Consider the following 20,433-nt stretch of genomic DNA (forward strand, 5'->3'; position numbering starts at 1 on the left):
AATACTATTCTTTGAGAGGAATTGAACAGGGACCCATTGTTGTAAACTATCAATAGAATTTTGACTTAATTTGAAGACCTGATTCTTTATAATCCATCTTTATTAAAGGGACATTTAACTGCAGACAGAGTCTACACTCACCACTCAGTAGTACTGTTAACTATTACTGCACTATGTAAAATCTTGAGGAAGTTAAAAATGAATAGTCAGAAAAAAGCAACAAAAAACAAGACAGTACACAGGCAAAGATATATTTATTATAAATTAACTGTCTTCAAATTACAGATAATTTAAAGGTTATTAGTTTCGTAGAAAAGGGCCAACAGTAGATCTCCTCAGAAATGGGGGCTGTCGTTTTTGTTGAACAATGGTGAGATTCACTGCACCACATTTCCTCATTAGAGGTACACAATCAAAAGATAGAGTTTCCTCTTAAGAGCTGCAATTTTCTAAAGCACCCATCCAGGTATTTTTCTCACGGGACACATAGAGTCAGATCAGGAAACAACTTGCTGACAGAAAATGTGTACCTCACAGACTCCTCAGGACCACATAAATGTCTTGCCATTGATGAAGCAACATATAAGTAAATCAGCCAGTTACATCTTTTTTTTTTCTTTTACCTTTTGAAGGCACAGATTTGTAGCTAAGAGTCTAAGTAAATTCAATGATTTTCAGGATTCCATTGCTATCATTCACCTCAGCTATAGTAAGACATGCTACTAACTGTCACCACATAATGAAATTACATATTGCAATGTATTTAAGGTCCCATGTGTAAAGTACAGCCCCTGAATCTATAGAGTGCCATGCTGTGGTACTTATATGGACCTAAAAATGTACAGTTTGAGATTTAGACTGTTGAAGTTAGTGTTAAGGGTGAACCAACTAATCAGTTTGTGATTTATTGTCAGTGGTCTCTCTAATATCTGAGGATTCACTTTTCTTCTCTTCTCTTAATGTACAAATGAGAGATGTCAGGAACTGAAAAAAGAAAAACAGTGTATGTTTTTATTTAATTCCATTTAAAAATAGGCCATCACAGAGAAGGGATAATCCACGGTGCTTCCAAAATGTGTTCAAACAATTTGCATGTTTGTGAGTACAATTAATATATTAACATAAAATTCATACACCACATATTGTCCTAAAATTATTTGTCAAAAAATAGTGTGCTGTGTTAAAAAAATACGATAAAATACTAAATAAACAAACTGATAAACAAACAAACTGATAAACAAACAAACTGATAACTAACTTCTTAATGAGCCCAAAGATGCTTAAATCCTTATCTGTTACCTGTTTTCTCTTCTGTGTCAAACTTAATATTTCAACAGCGGTCAACGCCATTTTTCAGCATTATTAATGAGAATCTTAAGTCTAATTCTGATTTCCATGCGCAGTGTGATCACTAAATGGTACCCTCCTAGTGTAGGACACAAGTGGACACTCTTATGCAATACTCTGACTCCTCTCCTTACACGTCACACAGCCAGTCGGAAGTTTCAACACTCTTGTGGGCTTCCAAAGTAGCAACGTCAAAGCACCCAGCTAACTTAGCTAGCAGTGGACAGAGGAAAGGCGATGGACGACGACGTGTTAACGACTTTGAAAATATTGATTATTGGAGAGAGTGGTGTCGGAAAATCCAGGTAAAGCTCCAATAAGTCGCTGGCTGTGTTAGTATTTAACAATAAATATTTAAAAAGCTTGGCTAAACTACTGTCTGGTAGGTTACTCGTTAGCTTGTTAGCAAATGACAAGCTCGTTCGATGTTTAACCCTACCTCTGCTGTCTTAACAACCACACAAGTGAACGGACTAGTTAAATAATTTAGGTAACCTATCAGACTTAACTTTTTGCAGAATCAAGGTGTCTCTTGCCTCCAACATGTCACAAACATGTAGCTAAGCTAGTTGCCACTAAATTCCATTGTCAGTGGACCCTAACAATTTAGCTAAACATCACTGTTGCTTGTGGATGAGCGACACAAGTAAATGTTACTGAGGCTAGCTAACTCTCAAAGAAAAGACTGTCTGAAAAGCTAGCTGAACATCTTTGTAGCTGGCCCGTAACGATGCACATAAAACAGTTATGTAAAAGGACAAATCACTGGAAATATATGGGTGTCAACTGGTTTAGTTAGGTGTGGCATATTGGCTAAGTTAAGATAATTTGTCGTATAACAGTATAAGACACTTCTAATACAATTTCAGAAGGTATATTCAGTTTTTTGGCTAGCCCGCAGCTGTACCAGAAGTGCTGTTTAATGGCTAGCTAGGGATATGTGCCACAGGATGGCATGGCAATAAGGCCTACAGTGTGCTGTGTAACATAAAATAACTTAATAAAAAGACTTCCATCTTGCTTGAATTAACATTATAGGAACCTACAGTTTGTGATCTTACTTGACTGTTTTCGTTCGGTAGAATAAAAGCGTTAATCTCATCACGAATAACCGAAACGATATGAGTTCGATATATAAATTTATCAGTTTTGGTGTTCCTGCACTGGCTCTTTAACTGTTGTTTCATGTTTATGGTGCATTGTTTTAGATTGTCAAACACTTACCGAACTTTGAAACAACACTTGATTTTAAAGGTGATCTTTGACTTTTATAATGTCTTAAAGAGCAAAACGTGTTTCCAAAGCTCCTACAACATGTGGGACTTCCTGTTGACTCACCTGCTCTATCCTCTCTTCCTTTGTCTCCTTACAGTCTACTCCTCAGGTTTACAGATGATACATTTGACCCAGAATTAGCAGCAACAATTGGTGAGTATTCATCTGATCACATTAACTTAATAGCCATGGAATATTTTCTGGGTTTATGTGATCGGAATGATATCAACACAGAGAGTGGATTCTTGATTAAATGTACTTTAAGCAGTTGTGGTTTCATAAAGACCATCAGCAATGAAACGATGGTGCTGAGCTATTTGGAATTACACCACACATATAAGTGGTTGGAATCTGATATCCATGTCATGTGCAACTTCTTATGGGTATCAAGCTGGAGTTATTAACTAATCCAGTTAATGGTTATTAACTGAATTAGTGTAGGAAATGACAAGAGTGTGATGAATAGGAAACGCAGCTAAAATCAGCAGCTCTGTTCTCTGACACAGGTGTAGACTTCAAAGTAAAAACCATAGCAGTAGATGGGAACCGAGCAAAGCTTGCTATCTGGGTAAGTACTCCTGCTCTCTAATAGCTGTGACAGATCCATGATCCCCAGTTATTGGAGTTGCAGTGCTAATGCCAATATTACAAATTCAGCCTAAGACTGATTAATTTAGGATTTCCTGTTTCAGAATATGTATGTCCTTATGTGACAACATGAGTAGAGACAATCAGTTACAGTATCTGTAAAGTCAGTGTGGATGTACAAGGCTCTCTAGTGATCCTTTGGAGTAATTTGCCAAATCATGCTCCTTGAGATTTCATGCAGATTCTGTTTTTGTCCACAAGGTGGCATTGTCACACAGTTATGGAAGCATTCGACAGGCAGTTGTTTGATACTTCACACCTACAAGAGTGTGCTCCAGCTTCACATTGATTTGTCTGTTGTTTGTAGGACACAGCAGGACAGGAGAGGTTCAGGACCCTAACACCTAGTTATTACAGAGGGGCACAGGGAGTCATATTGGGTGAGTAGAGCTCTGAAGTACAACACAGTCATGGCTCTGGTCAGAGGAATAATTCTCTGATTATTCTAATAAACGCTATCAGTAGTATTTCTTATGAGTTTCACATTGCAGAAGCTTTGTACTGAGGTCTTAAGCTGTGTGGTTTTGTGATGTCTTCAGCATCATTTTTTTTTCTCTTTCACATCTCCTGTAGTCTATGATGTCACAAAGCGGGATTCGTTTTCAAAGCTGGAGAACTGGTTGAACGAACTGGAGACGTACTGCACACGCAATGACCTTGTCAAAATGCTGGTTGGAAACAAAATAGACAAGGTTGGTGTTTTTGTGGATGAGTGAATACTGTTCATCCCTCCAGTGGTCAAAGACCTAAAGAATGCAGGGTTAGCTTGTTTCAGTGGAGATTTTACATTTTTTTCTTTGATCAGAGAGAACTTTTTACTGTATGTTGTCATAAATTTAATTCAATGAGTTGAGCTCAGTACTGTTTTTCGTCTTTGTCCTTGAGTGTGTGTAATGAATTTTGACTGTATCTGCTAATCACTAGGCTGGTTTTTGTTGTTGTTGTTGTTGTTGTTGTTGTAGGACAACCGTGAAGTTGACAGAAATGAAGGTTTAAAATTTGCACGGAAACATTCTATGCTTTTTATTGGTAAGTAGATTAGTCGTTTTTGTTTTTTTTTTAAATGAACTCATTACTGTGAATATTTGCGTAGACGAAACCTCTTAACGGATTTATTGTGGTCAGCTCATGGTTCAGAGCACTAATTCTGTTTTTTTTTTTTTTTTATTTTGTCATTGCTTATCCCTAATCTCGGCCTTCAGAAATTGTGGATCAGTTAAATATTTTCCAGACCAGACTGCCAACTCATGTTAAAACCAGATTCATATTTTCCATCTTGCATTTCACCAAAATGATGTCACAGTGTCTCTTAAACAAAAGTTTGGAATCTGTGTCGAACAAACTAGTCGGAGGGAAAAAGGAGGGCTATTTGTGATGCTTCTCTTACCGCTTAACTATTTACAGCCCCTTAATTTTCAGTGGCTAGACAAAGTCAAACTCAGGCATTCTATGTAAATGTTGTAAGCCATCAAATGACACCAGCTTTTTGAAATGTTTGCCCTCTTGTGTAACCAAGTTAACTACGTCCCACTATTACATCACCTGAACACTTGTTGCCCGATGCCCCCCCCCCCCACCCCAGTCCCTTAGTCACACGTCCTATTCTCTGATGTCATCCTTATGTACCACCTTTGAACTCTGATATCGTATTTACAAGCCCGCCTCGTTAACTCTGATGTCATTGTACAGCATCAGCACTGCCACTGCGTTCTAAACTCTGAACTTCATGCAACAAATCAGTGAGAACCTAGAGATAAGACTGTATTCAGGAGCACGGACATACAGTATTTAGACACTGGTATGAGATTTAGCACCACAGACTCTTTAATCTGCCTTTACGAAGAATACCTGTACACCTTATTACCCTATAATCTCATTCATTTTTCTCTTATCCTTTACCCCATATAACAGATTAGACACCTCATTACTACATTATTACATTTAGAAGATTAGAAGACTCTTCAGTACTAAATTGCTTATGCGTGTCCAGTTGTTTTAACGTGTGCTCAAAAGGTACTTGGGGAAGGGGCTTCATCACGCCCCCTCTCTCAGACTCTCCTGTCTGGCTCCTGTGTTGCAGAGGCCAGTGCCAAGACACGAGACGGCGTTCAGTGTGCCTTTGAGGAGCTGGTGGAGAAGATCCTGCAGACGCCCGGGCTGTGGGAGAGCAGCCTGCAGGGCCAGGGCGTTCAGCTGTCTGACCAGCAGCAGTCTGGCCAGGGAGCGTGTGGAGGATACTGTTCTCTCCTCTGAATTCCCCACCTCCCCCTCCTCCTCCAAGCCCCTTCACAAACACTAACTGAGATGGAAAAGCGCTGGTTTTTCTTCCGTTTTTGACGAGAGGCCCTCTGAGGTTGGGAATAGGTTGGCTTCCTCAGAGCATGTAAAGCAAAGGGACTTTTGCTGTTTGCACACACACACACACACACACACACACACACACACACACACACACTCTTATCCCTGTGTTACTCTTTTACCCTCACAGTCCGAGCTGCGTTCCAACTCGTGTAACTTATGTTAATGTATTGTATAGCTACTTTTCCAGTACATAATATAAATAATTATCATGCTTAGTATAACTTATCTAAATGAAAAAAATCAAAGATCATCAGAGGTATTAAAAAAAAAAAACAGGCTTGGATACCAATTCTTCCCTCCAGTAAGAGGTTCACTTGCTGTGTCCTCATTGGTAGTGGTGTCTTTAACATGGAGAGCAGGGGCCATTGAGATGAAAGCAGAGGTGTTGGATAAAATGCATTGGTTAGAAAAACTCACCGTAGACGTAAGCCTGACCTTTGACTCTGTTGTATGTATGTATTTTGTGAGGATTCGTTCCGCTAAAAAAAAACAAAAAAAAACAGACAAAAAGACACCTCTGCACCCTGTGGTCTCTGTAAACTGTGTGTTTTTAACCAGTGCTCACAAGATTTCTTTCATCTAGGCAAGCGCACTGTTAAATGTTCCTTTGGAGTCATGGGCCTTTAAAAAAAAAACAAAAAAAAAACATGTTGCTTTTAGCATGCACTTGCCTTTATTGCCTGACTAGAAATATGTGGGGGTTTTTTTCTGTAAGAGAATGGCACTGCTTAAAGAACTGCATTTAGCATTCTTCTTTTATCAGCCGTCTTATGTTGTCTTTACTGAAGCTTTTCATATTTTATCTGTATGAAATGCTGTTGTATAGCTGCAGTACCACTCACCACTGAAGGTGTGGTGCTATATATCCTTAGTTCTTTTAATCTTCTTTGCTTTTAGCATGTTTTTGTAAGAACACTGAATCAGTGAAACTTCCAGGCTTTTACTCTGTCTATAAACTGTATTACCATATCCACTCGCCTGCCATTCCTTCTTTAAGACCCTAATGGACATTTAAAAAAGGAACTCTCCTCCAGGTGGTGAAATCACCGACACTGACTCCCTACTGGTCTGAGACTGGAAATGTTTACTTGCATGTCTATGGCCTGGTGATTGAAGTCTTTTGGTGTACAGAGCAGTGTTCTGTTCAGTGACTCGTTGATCCATCCAGAATTGGCCCATTAATGATTCAGTTATGCCTTAATATTCTTTATGAACACAGCCGTCCACCGTACTAAGTGACACCCTCTGCTCTTGGTACTATTTCACACTGAACCAGTCTGAATCTCTGTGTCTTGTTATGTCTAATGATAATGGCATTACTGTGGTAAAGGATTAAGTAGTGGGTTAATTAGTTAAACACTAGTCAAATGAGAGAAACTGTGTGACTTTAATTTCTTGACAGGTGTTTTCCCAGTTGAGTTCTTTTGTTTCAGAGAGAGAGACTTATTTGTTTGTGCTGTTTTCTCTAACACACAGTATACACTCACTGTGATCCCTGCTGGTTTCTGGAACATTCTGCACGACTGGATCGTTTAGAGGAACTCAATAAACGTTCCACTTCTGCAGTCAGTCATCTGGACTGCATATGTATCTTGGAGAGCATCAATATTATTTTTCTTTTGCAATAAAAAATCTCTCACCCATAAAATGTTAATTTTTTTCTTTTAATATGTCATTGTTTTGTAATAATGCTTTGATTTAGCAAACTATGTGCTAGCAGATCACACCATCCAGCTAAAGACCATCACTTTTCAGGAGCAAATGAGGAATGTGCTTAATTAGATTATCAGTAGTATGCAGACAGGTAATATTCATATCAGGATTAAGCGTTCTCTGAAATACGCTTTTTGCCAGTCATTTTCCCACACTGAGATAATGTCTTCTCTCAGTGAACGTAACTGCGGTGGACAGTGCTGTTGGATTAGCCCAAATGTTTAGTCGGTTGTTTAATTTCTTTTTTGTCTGATCCTGTTAAGTATAAACAGGGAAGAAAAATTGTGTTTTTTGGGGGGTGGGCGGGAGGCTGTTAGTGTCCTCAGTAAAACTTTCTCACAGCCAAAACAGCTATTGGTCCTATTTCAAGGAATTTTTTCTGTAGAACTTCCCCTGTACTGTTGTGTTGCAGACTCAGTGTCTCTCACAGAAACCCTGTCAGACCTATGCCTAACACTTCTGCTCAGTCATGCAAATTTGTTTTTGTATATTTATTTTCTTTTATGAATGCAGTCGTTGTATTAAATATGTTCATTACACTATCTGTCAAATGTCTAGGTCAGAAAGTGCACTTCATGTGACTGTAGTCTCACGTTGGTTTAGTTCTATTCATGAAGAGAGTTATTCATTCATTCATAAGAAATTGTGGAGGGACAGAAAATCGATCTCTTAAGTCAATATCATTTTACTGTGGCAACAAGCACGGACTGGACCCCGAACATAGGCGTCTTATGACAATAAACCTAAAGATGAGTAAGGCCCGTTCATGTGTCTCTGATCAGCGGTGTTTTTGTAAAGGCATGTGGTAAACCTCTGTCCACATTCAACCCAAAATCTTCAGCCCCTGGCCTTACCAGACCCTCCCATCAAAAGATGAGCTCTGGTTTCATACTGCTCCGCTTGTCAAAAGAGAAAGAGAAATTGTCCGTCATTAAATCTCATCAAAGTCAAGGCTGGAGGTCCCAGTTAAACTTGCTTTTTTTCTGAAGGGTAATTGCCTATTTGCAGATTATTTTGGAAATGGTAATAGACCTATGATTGTTGACAGTTGAGAAGAAAAATGTGTAATATTTCAGCGGACCAAACTGTCCCTCCTGTTACAGCCACAGAGGTTATTTTTCTTTTGGGGGCCTGTTCTTACACTCATTATTTACTTCACACTGGGCTCCACCCTTTTGAAACAGATTCCACAAGGCTGCCATCTTAGTTCCACAACTACAAAAAAAAAAAAAATTCAGTCACTCGATTATTGCATTCAGCAGCTTGGTCTAAAACAGAATGTAGAATGTGATATCTTCATATGATTACGTTCTATACATTATATTACATATATTGTCACATTTAAAAGTATTGTCCAATTTATTTTGAATGGCATTGGTCGTGCTAATTGCTTTTGATGGTGGCTTTGTGTCCTGAGATCTTTGGGCCTGGTGGGAATCACTGTTCTGTTGTGTTGATATAGAGGGCGCAGCATACCACAGCATGGTCAAGACTGACGCTAACGCCACACTAAGAGTTGGAAAGCTGAAAAGCCCCAAGCTGCTGATAGTCTTTCTCTTTTATTCTTTTCAGAAGGTTACAACGAACAGAAAACCCTTCGGTTGGAAAAACAGAGCAGGGGTGAAAAGTACTTTGCAGGGTGCCTGTGAGATTCCATCTAAATAAAAGAAAAGAAAATGTAGCACTTAACTTTTTTAAATCTGATTTTGGAATACTTATTGGCGTTATTGAATCGCCTATCCAAACTGTTGGCTGCTCTCCGCTGTGAGCACTCCACTGTGAGTGTGCTAACACTGGACTTGTGAATATATTGGGGACTCTCCACTAAGGTGTCTTGATGGGTCACCGATATTCTCACCCAGAAAAGACAACAGATAGGAATTTGGCTCTTTGGTTTCAGTGGAAAAAGTGACTAAACGTACTGAGGACATTAGAATTCATTCAAACTCTATTCTTCATTGAATGGTTATTGACCCTATCACTTAAAATATCTCTGCTGGAACACATTGGTCACACTGCGAAGAGTGACAGAGCACTTTTCCCTTGTTATTCCTTTACTTTTCTAAAGTAAATCAATTAGCTGTAGTTATCAAGTCCTCTGATCCAGATGTGGCCCAATACAGTTAATAAAATTTCCAAGAAATAAAAAATTGACAAGGCAGACTGTTTGGACAGAAAACAATGCTCTTCCCCCATTTAAATAACCAAGACAAAAAAAAATCAAAACAAAAAAAAAACACAGGAGTCTTTGTTGCGGATAATGAATTTAGTCACAGGACAATAGTCCAGCGTCTGCATATTATATACACTCATATCTATTTGCATAACTTAGAAAAAAGGTAAATGTAACAGGTAAATATATTATATTTCTACCACTGGTGGAACGTTCAATGATAAGGAACAATGACTGCACATTTGAGTCAAAATCAAATAATTACAAAAGTCTTTTTCATGATTGCATTGAAAATCCACAAATCTCCATAAAACAGTCTTCCATAATCTTCTTTGGCCTAAAAAAAAAAGGCACACCGGTGATGTGATGCATGTCAAACCAAAATACAGTAATGGGATGATTTTATTACTGAATCTAAGTTTGTTGGCAGAATCAAGTATTCAAAAAAAAAAAAAAAAAACGAAGTCCTGATATGAATCAGTTTGTGTGATGTAAAGTTCCGTCTTGGCTCTTTTAGATGAAGTCTTCTGATGAGTTCTGACGATGCGCCTAGTGCCGTGGAGTTAAGGGCACTTTAACAGTCTTAATCTCGGCTATGTGTGAGGATTTCTGTATGATGCAGCTGGTGGTGCCTGTTGTGGCTCCCGCTTTGGCGCTCTCTTCGCCCTGGGCAAGGTTGGTCAAAGCCATGGCAGCGTGGATCTCTCGCCAGTACGTCTCATCTTTACCCTGCCCGCTCTCTTTACTGATGCCGCTGCCATGGAAACAGAGAGAGCAGACTGAGATATGGACGAGATATCTAGAGAGGACATCGGTCAAATTGCAAGTGTGACGATATAGGTAGAAAAAGTGGAGTGTGCTCTCACCTGCCACATTTACTGGAACCAGAATCCATGAATGCCTCTGAGAAAAGATAAGAAGATGTCGTGTAAAGTGCTTCTCCTCATACAGATTGTGAGATACAACATTTCCTTTTTTCCTGCAGTATCTCAGAGCAGGAATTCTTAATCCAGTCATCCAGACCTGTCGGGTTTCTGATAAAGCTATTTCATTACATCACTTGCACAGTCGACCGAACTAAACAATATCGCTGTAATTAAGCGACTAGTCGGATTAAACATGCAAGTCCTTAAAATGAGAAAATATCTGGAAAGTTCAGAAGATGAAAACCACAGATGTTTTGAAAGAGCATTTGAAGGAGAAGTAAAAAAAAAAAAAAAAAAAGTCCAAACGGAACACATTGTTTATGCAGCCAATTCACACTCCCTCTGTGACTTTCATGTCGAGGATGATGTCTGCAAGTGTGTGTGTGTGTGTGTGTGTATGTGTGCATGTGCGTGTGTGCCTAGCATCTCCAGAGCCAAACAGGCTTAAGTGCAGTGCCCCAGGCTGGCCGTGCTTGGGCTCTCCGGCCAAAGCAAATGCAATTATGTTTCTCCTCCGGAGCCCTGGAGATGGAAAAACGATATCTGCTCTGTGTCAGAAACACAGACATTTTGTTCCACCACTCTACAGTTCATTTGCATCCTTTAAATTATTACACTCTTTTTGTACTTTTTTTCTCTGTTTTTGAACCTCTCATGGTTCTAATCCAACAAGGCCCTGCAGACAGCTGTGAGATGGGATGTGTGGCTTACTGACACAGCTTTACATGCTGATGTGGGGACTTAGGATCCACCTAAGAGCTTAACACTTCTACAAAAGTCCTATCGCCTTCCATGTACTAAACACTGGCAAAACAAAGCCACTTCCATGTGTTTGACAACCTACCAAGCACTTGATCATGTTTCATGTGTTTTGAAAAGGTATTTATAGCACATTATATAATGCATGTGTCAGAGAGAGCATGGGACACGCCAATGACAGAGGATGAGTAAATGCACAAACAAGTGGAAAACAAACACATGAATCACAGCAGCAGGTAGAAACCTATAAAAACCACAGTCATTTTTCACAGAGTTTTAAAAATCCTAACTAAAAACACTAACCAAATGGCAGAAGAACCAATCTTTCCAAGTCTTTCCAATCACTGGTATGATTATACAAAAGGGCATCTTGACAATCTTCATGTGAATAAATGAAGGCCTTTTCTTAAAATGTGTCTCAGTTCTAGCAGGTCTTTAAGGGTGGGCCTGGAGAGGTATGTCTGTTTCCTTTTGAGAATGTCCAGATCATGGAGGAAAAATCTTCCTTAAGGGAACTATAAGCAGGAACATTGGAAGGTGGCCTCACGAACACAAAACACCATTCTCAATATTCTTTGCCTAAAACATCTCCAACTCAGATTTCTTAAAACAGCACATGTGCCAAAAAACACTCCAAACCATTAATAAATCTTTTGGCCTTGGGTTCCTGTGTGCTACTGAATGTCTCTCATCTTTTCGACTCAATTTCTGTAGTCCAGAGACACTTTGGCTTGACTTTACTCGAGGAAAAGGTTTTTCTTTGGGCAAAGGAGAATTCTACATTAAGTATAATAAATCATATTCTTATATCAAGATATCAAAACAATAACAAAGAAATGAAGAAGTGCAGTGTTTTCTTTGAAAATGTACTCTTTACATAATTTCATGAGATATTTCAATTAGATTTTCAAAGCTTCCCAAAATAGCAAAAAAAAAAAAAAAAAAATGGTGCTCTAATTTGGTGTTCCGCTTGCACAGCTCAAAAAGAGAGAGAGATGGACGGTTCAGAATTAAGAAAATCTAATCCCATCATGCACTGCACTCACACTGAATGTAACTGAGCCACAGTTATGTGTCCTGATTCACTCACACTCATACTTAAATGAAAAAAAAAAACTGCTCTGTACAATATTGCTGTAGAGACAACATATATTCTACTGCCTCTCCTTATGTTACCTATTTAATGCTTCTAAATGGGACCCCAGGTTGCAAATGTGCTCTTGTGTCCCTTGAAAACGTTTGTCATGGCCCCATAGTGCTATTCCAACAACTCTAGGTTGCTGGGGAGTGCTAAGAGCGTGGCCAAGAATTTTTTTTTTTTTTTTTTTTTTTTTACAAATTGAATATTGTACACGGTGCAAAAATATTGACTTAAGTGCTTTATGAGACAGTTTTACAGAAAGAAAAAAAGAAAAAATGACCTTCCTTCAAAGTGAAGCTGGCAAAGAGCCGTAAAATGGCATTTCAACTCTACTGAAGCATTGAGACTTCGGCTCGAAAGGGTAATGACTAGCACTTTTTGGGCCGGTGTTAATTTGACTCTAAATGAAGCGAAAGGCTTTTCTGAGATTTGCATATCTAAAAACAAAACTTGATAGCACAAAATGAAAATAGAAAAGTGTCAGCTTAAATTTTTTACCCTCTTTTAAGACCACGAAACCTACCCAAGGACTGTACACACTTAAACACAAATTCAAACTCCAACGTCTGTGTCTCTCTTGTTTCTTTTTTACAAACCAGAACAACATAAAAGTAAATTAGAAATCTGAAAATTCATTAACTAGACAAAACAGGATCTTTCGTGGGCATGCACGTCTAAACAAACATCATGAAGGAAATCTTGGTTTGTTTTTAATGCGTCTAAGCAGAAAATGTGTTTGTGAAAATGAGAATATGTTCTAAAATGTGTAATGACATCACAGGCAAAGTCATGCTGGGAAACACAATGCCAATACAGAAATACTTTCTCTACATCTGTCCTGCTAAATTCTCAATCAGCACAACCACCCAGGCCACAGAAAGTCACACACACCTCAAGTCATATCAGCTCACTTGTCACCTTTTATCATGAGGTGGAGTAGGCAGAAATCTTTTAAGATTGTTTTCTAATCTGTTTAACAATGGTCTTGTTGGGATAAAGTAAACAAAAACAATCACAACAACCACTTTTAAAATTACTGTACATGTGAAAAAATAATGCAAAACACCACCCGAAGGCCCCACACTTTTTCTTTTTCTTTCAAACACAACACTTTCCAGACACTACCTTGCAGCTGAGTTGCTACTTTTCTATTAATCTAATCTGGTGCTCCAGACACAGTTTGTGGAAAGACTCCTTTGCAAGTGTTAACCCAGGAGAGGCGTAACAGTGAGAAGTAAACAGTGTGAAACTTTTTCATAGCCCCTGTGTGAATTAATTCCATTCTAGATGTTTCCATTCTCGTTCCCATATGATGAAACTGTAGCACTCCAAGTGCAACCATTTTTAAGAAAGAAAAAAAAAATTACCCCTGATTTCAGTGACTGCCAGACAGCCTTCGAATTATAATGTTTCATATGAGTCTCTGTGGCCTAGCAAACACTAGTATTCATTTAACATATTTCTAAACCTTTATGTCTCTTACAGCTCTGTGGTGGATGAGGGATGCAGAGTGAAAAACACGATATTGACTGAGGATCTTGAATCCTGAAATATTCTTCATCAGCGCCAGGCAATGTAATATTGTTTGTTTGGCTGTATAGTTTAGAGACGCTCCCCTGAATTTTAAAGCCATGCAAAACAAATTGTGCAGAGCAAACCAATTATGTTCATGAGAATAGTTAAGAGGTGCTGTGGATTTCTACATTCTCATATGTCTATTGTCTCCTTGCAGTTTTGTTCTCTGAAAAATAAATTAGTCGTCCCTCAAGCTCGTTGAGAATCTGCTGTGTCATTGTGAAACCCATATCACCTCAGTGGACCATTTGAATAGTTTTAAGCTACGTAACACAGCCAGACACACACATCATCTAATACCTTCTAATTTACGTGGAAACTATGATCAAAATCTGGAGCTAAGAGTATACCCACCACAAATCTGGCTATTCAGACATGTTTTGTAGTTTAGCCCAAAAACCTTTTGTCAGCTTGCCTGTTCTTTTCTTTTCTTTTTTTTTAAGCATTCTAAATAAATAAAATGAACTGGGACAAATCACACGTGCCCAGCACTTGAAGAAACAAAATCTAAGACATTCTTTAGTCATTCCAAACCAAGGCTGCTCCACAATGGCAAAAAGATAAACCCAGCAGAAAAAGAGACCATTCGATAAGAGTAAGGTGGAAATTTGCAAATGATGAGTTAGATTCAAGTGAGTCACAACAAGAACTCTTCTAAAACATCAGTGGGCCTTCCCTCTGTATAAAACATCAGTGGGCGTTCCCTCTGTATAAAACTGGAATACAGAAGCTTTATGTAAAGAAAAAAAAACTTTCCACTCTCAAAAGTCAAACCATATGAAACGTCTCTACCACATTAATATTTCATCCCTAACATACTCTTTTAAGGTCACAACTGAAGTCAGTTTGTGACCTTCATAGTTCCTCCATTCATAGTTCCTCCCCCCATAGAAGAGGAAGCAAATATTTGTTAGATTTACATTCTCTAAATGTTAAAATACATCTCACTTACAACTACTACAATTATAATGTTGAACTCCAGACATTCAAAGCTTGACAGATCCTCTCCATTGCACTGCTGTAGGTGTGTCCAAAAATGGGTGTGTCCAAAAAAGGGATTATGTTTCTGTGGTGACCTTGATCACTGTACCCCTGATCATTTGGAATTATTATGGCCTTCCTGAAACAATAATTCAGGAAAGAGCTGACTTGTCCTTGTCCTGGTCCTCACACATGGCTCCCTGCCTTGACTCCTTGTCTGTATTATTAAAACCTGAACAATTAAGTCAAAGCAATTCCAAGGAAATTCAACTAAAATGTTAAATGTCGCATTTTTGGCATTACACGCTCTTTCACTCAATCTATTCAGATTTATGAAAATGGCAAAAGCTCATGGAAAGAAATCATAAAGGGGTAGCAGTGCATAGCCAAACAGCCTAATGCTCCAAGTACATCTCTGAGCCAAGTACGGAGAGCTGGTTACACGAGGAAACGGTGCTGTGGACTCTTACCTGCCCGATAGGTGAAGTTAGCTTCTGCCTCTGAGGAGGAGGGGGAGAGGAGCTCGTCGTCATACTCACTGGAGCTAAACGATCCTGAGTGATTCCTCTTATGAGAGTCCGTGACTCTGTCAGCGGCCATGACGTGGCGCAGGGAGTCGTTGAGATAGCGATTTAATAAACTGCTTTTGTACTTGGGCGGAGAGACATAATCGTCACAGAGGGTGTGTTCCGTCCGCAGCCCTGGGCCTTTGTCCCTGCTGTCCTGCTGGATGACACTTCGGTCAGCGGGCCTACTGAACTGGGATTCGTTGGCTTGCATCCGTAGAGCGTTCTCACCATCTGTGTTACATGTTCAGAAGGGGTAGAGTTATGACTTACAGTTATGTTGTTTCTATGCATGTACACAAATGTCATAATATTAGCATAAATCTTGTATTGTGCTTCTTACATCGGGCCAGCAGACACATAAACTCATACACACATGTGTAATCCCTACTCTGTGTGTAAATCCTACCCTCCAACATGGCATATAATTCCTACCCTCAAACATGGAATATAATCCTTATGTTTGGACATGTTGTGTAATCCCTACCCTTCAACATGCTGTAGAATCCCTATCGGCGAAATCATGTATAATCCCTACCCTTAGACATGGTGTACAATCCCTACCCTCAGACATGTTGTGTAATCCACACACCTCAAACTTGATGTGTAATCCCTACCCTAAAACATGGTTTGTAATCCGTACCCTCAGACATGGTGTCATCACTGCTGATGCTGAGTCTCTCTGCGTTGCCCTGGACATATTTGTTGTAGAGTTTGATGCGTAGAGCCCAGCTCAGGTCTGGCTGTCGTACTGTGTTCTTCAGTCTGCGCCGAGCATTAGCAAACCAGTTTGACACCTGTAACAAATCATCGTTTAATATATGCTGAATGTTAATTGTTGCTGACATTTTTGGGAGCTGTTGTTAAATATCTATGTTAACATGGTATGTCAACATTTATAAGACAACTATGAACCCTATGTAATACAGCATTTTAATAAAACTGAAAAATAAAGATGTGTCCATAGTATTTAACTAGTATTTAACATAATATCTATGGTATTTAACTACTGTTCAATTTAAGATCATTATCAAACTCAAACGTTATCTAATTCATTATTTCCCAACAACAGCAAAAACATGTTCATAATTATTGATCAATTGCTTTAATTAAAGAAAAACCCATTGCTGTCATGTAATAAAACTCGATAACACTGAACCCGTTCATAACCTATAATCAAAACCAGTTGTATTAATTGATTTACTTAAATCCAATTGCATGTGACTCACTACAGAGGTGGAGTAGAGAGGCATTAGCTGTACTCACTTGCACCAGGGTCATGTGGGAGCCCAGTGCCAGCAGTATCTTCTCTGTTTTGGTGGGGTAAGGATTGTCCCTATGCTTATAAAGCCACTGCTTCAGTGGACGCGCCATATCCTGCAGGGCCTGCCGCTTGTGCCGCACCTTCCCAACACTCACCCGAGAGCTGCACACACACACACACACACACACACACACACACACACACACAGACAAAACAGAGTTTTAAGAAAACATTCTGGAAATACATCTTTATTTTAAGGTCTGTCTGCTGCATATAGCCAGCAGTTTACTGATGTACTTTGTCCACTTTGTACAAAAGGTTCTAATGTTGTTCCAAAGTCCTGAGGCTTGATTGAATACACAACACTTATGGTTTTGCCAAAGTGAATAATTACACAAGTAGTGTTTTCAATAGGTAGGTCCGGCATGACGTCATGAAATAAATATTAAAGGTTTGTGCAAAGAAAGCTAAAAATGAAGTGTGAATGAAATAAGACAAAAAGTCATTCAGAAAAAGATAGGATGTATCACAAGAAACACGTGAAGAAGAAATGTATTGAATTATTCTGAAATCACCTGTGATATTAATCCTGCAACTCCAGGCTTAATATCCAACACATACAACTCACAGCTGTTAAAGTACTTGAGTGTTACAGTGTCAGTAGGTGTCACTGTGGAGCTAAATCCATGTGACATACGCTGCTCTCTGACAGCAAATAAGTGCTATAGCATATTGCGCAGCCCCCGGGTTTCTCGTAGCTTATTGTTTAGCCAATATTTACCTTGTAATCCTGATCTCTATGAACACTCTAAGGATCATTTATTTGCACAGAATTTGGCACAAACAGCTAGCTGGGTTAGCATTCCCGCTGATACTCCCAGAGCAGCAGGGAGCAGTCTCCAGTATCTTTAGGGTATGTCTCACACCCTCCCCAATTGTTAACGCGCCTCAGACACCTGAGGAACTGCTTTATGAGTGCCTAAATTGTATAGGGAATGCAACACGTAGCAAAAATGTCACCCCCTACCATACACAAATCATAAGAATAAGTAGTGTATATGGCCATGATCATCATGCAGGTCAACGAATCTCTGACAAATCATACTTATATGCGGTATATAATCCTACATAAGACACATTCACTATAAATGATCATTGTTCTGTTTATTTTCTGTCTGATATTTAAATTGTGCTATACGGTGAGAGAATGCTCACACACTGTACACAGAAAACTCCTGTCAGTTTCTTCGCTGAGCCTTACAGTAGAGGCGGCTGGTTTAAGTAGCAGAGCCATTTACATCAGCCTGAGACAGTCTTAATGGTTTAATTGTAAACTACATACCCGCTCCTCCTGTGTTTGCTTATTGTGCTGTCATCCACCGCCTTGTGATTCGACAGTAAATCTGAATGCTGTCCATCCATTACCTCTAAATAGTTGATACTGGCTCTCTCAATATCTTTGGCGTTCTCCTCAAACAAGACGCGATCATCAAACTTATTAAAGACGATTGTGCTCATTTTGGTCTTCAACTTTATCCAGTCCTAAATTATTGGGTTTGTGTGATGCTGAAGCTCCGAGTTTATTCACTACTCACACACGTCTGTCATCCCAAGTATCTATCCGCATAAGAACTCTAAAAAAAAGTGGAAAAGGGACAGAGAAAAAAAATTATTTATATTTCTGACAGTTTACATCAATTCATAATTAATGTATGTATAAAGTATAAAGGGAACCAATTGAAAAACAGTACATAGCCTACATATTTCTTAAAATAATACATATAAGGGGGCATCGTTAAAATTATTATGGTGTTACAGCCAACATAAGAAATCAAACATCACAACACAGTCCCTCAGTAAAGTCGTACTGCCATTCTACCACAATTAAGTCGAATAAATAACTAACCTGATCCATGGCTCCTACTTCTCATCATCGTCATGGACACTAAACTGAGCAACTGCGAGACCTTGAATAGTCTCCCTACTTTATCCACAGAGCGCAGGGTGGTGTTGCGCCCCGGAATCTGAATATAGTGCCCATCTCGTGTTTCCAAGTGAAAGGTGTAGCTTCTGAACTAACACGAATATGATCTATGTCTGTTCCTTCAGGTGAAGCCGTCCGTAGACGCTTCTTCGGCACAGCTACTGTGTGTCTCTCTGGCTGGAACGCGTCCAGGGACTAAACTCGGGGGAGCGCTCTGCGCTCAGTAAGTGAGGCTTGGTGAGTTATTTATGGAAAACGCTTTTATTGTGATTCTGTCTCTGTACAGCTCAACTCACTGACAGCCCTAATAACTCATTAAGTAGGTCTAATTTAGTGCGAGTGTGTAAAGAGCAGGTGTTACATCAAAAGGCGCATCTTCTTTTGTGAGTGGTTTTCTCATCCAGTCCCGTACGCGAGTTTAACACTCTAAATTACTATATACCATCCCAGAGTCACTCTCTGAAGTAGAGTGGAACTAAGCGCGTTTTTTCCGATCGCACAGGGGGCATCCCCCTATGACATCTCAAACTCAGACAGCGCATTCCAAAGTCGTAGTTCAAGCATATAACACGACTGCTCACTGCATAAATTTCCTTCCCTTTGCGACAGACCCGCTACTACATTTGTTGATATTAGCAGCATATAGTCCCTCACTTACTAAGCAAAACATGGAAAAAGCTGGACGCATTCACTCAAAGGTAACGTTAAGATGGTGCTATAAAAAGTGGACAAACTTAAAAATGAGCTCCACTCCTATAAATATTCTATTATCTGGGATAATTTTTGGTGTTATTTATTTACTTCTTCACTTTGCCAATAATACCAATTTGACCAAGTCGAGTTTAACTATAAGTGCAGCTATAAGAGGTTGTTGGAATTGCACAGGGAAGAGACTGGTCTGTAGAGATGAGACTTTCTGTTCACGCTGCGATTTTTACTTATATGGCAAGACAGACTTCGGGGACTTAAAAAAAAGTACTTTTGCCTTTGCAGTCACTACACACTGGTCTCAGTGGGAAAGCATGAGACACCACCGCAGCCTAAACTGGTAAAGATTTCAAACCAAAACACTTTCTGAAAATAACAGCAAAATAAAAATTAAAATGGACACACTGAAAAAATATAGTCATAATGTGACTTTCGTAAGATACAAACCTTCTATTTTAACTGGATTCTTAGAAGTTCTTGGAAGTATGCAATACATTAACGGTTATTCACTAAGATCCATTAAACTATGGAGAGAGAAAAAAGCAAAAACAGTGAAATGTACATTCTTGCAATGGAATGAATCTGGTTTGGGCTCTTTCATTTATCAGAGGATTTGTCAGAGAATTAATACAACAAGCCCGATTTTGAAGTGGTCTAGCTTCGTCTCTAATTAGGTAGCAGATCGTGTCATCATTGTGAGAGACGTTACACATACGATAAGCCGTTGCTGGAGACAGAATACGAACTAGATGAGTTCGAGTTTTGGTAAGTGTGGCCGTAAAATTGGAACTAACTGACTGTCCCTTTGGTGATTGTGTAGAAGCTACATGTCTGATTGGTCCACAAATGTATCTGTCATACCAACCTTGTGTCTCATAGGCTGTCAACACTGTGGGGCTTCAGTGTATATGTATGCCACTGACTTGGAGCATCTAGGTGCTGGTTTCTCCATTGCAGACTGTCTATGCCGTACATAATCAAATCCACATGTCTTATCTAAATAAAGCGCCGC

The 20,433-nt window shown here is 39.2% G+C and overlaps 2 protein-coding genes across 4 annotated transcripts; one reads left to right on the forward strand and one right to left on the reverse strand.

Annotated features, from left to right (window-relative positions):
- The first annotated feature begins 1,529 nt into the window (after nt 1-1,529).
- rab18b (RAB18B, member RAS oncogene family) lies at nt 1,530-7,248 on the forward strand. 3 transcript variants are annotated; one of them, XM_030774108.1, is made up of 7 exons: nt 1,530-1,652; nt 2,720-2,775; nt 3,129-3,190; nt 3,578-3,650; nt 3,844-3,962; nt 4,233-4,299; nt 5,351-7,248. In XM_030774108.1, the coding sequence occupies exons 1-7, from the start codon at nt 1,585-1,587 to the stop codon at nt 5,521-5,523; spliced, it is 618 nt and encodes a 205-aa protein (XP_030629968.1). In that variant the 5' UTR covers nt 1,530-1,584; the 3' UTR covers nt 5,524-7,248. The 3 variants fall into 3 exon arrangements, with proteins under 3 accessions (XP_030629968.1, XP_030629969.1, XP_030629970.1); XM_030774109.1 differs by lacking the exon at nt 3,129-3,190 and having other exon boundaries at nt 2,720-2,765; XM_030774110.1 differs by lacking the exons at nt 3,578-3,650; nt 3,844-3,962.
- A 2,818-nt stretch (nt 7,249-10,066) lies between these two features.
- On the reverse strand, nt 10,067-18,247 carry mkxb (mohawk homeobox b). Its single transcript, XM_030775807.1, has 5 exons — nt 18,072-18,247; nt 16,732-16,891; nt 16,109-16,262; nt 15,364-15,699; nt 10,067-10,296 (listed from the first exon to the last, which is right to left on the reverse strand). The coding sequence occupies exons 1-5, from the start codon at nt 18,245-18,247 to the stop codon at nt 10,067-10,069; spliced, it is 1,056 nt and encodes a 351-aa protein (XP_030631667.1).
- Between the last annotated feature and the right edge of the window lie 2,186 nt (nt 18,248-20,433).

The sequence above is a fragment of the Chanos chanos genome, chromosome 5, assembly GCF_902362185.1.
Source record: "Chanos chanos chromosome 5, fChaCha1.1, whole genome shotgun sequence".
Taxonomy (NCBI): domain Eukaryota; kingdom Metazoa; phylum Chordata; class Actinopteri; order Gonorynchiformes; family Chanidae; genus Chanos; species Chanos chanos.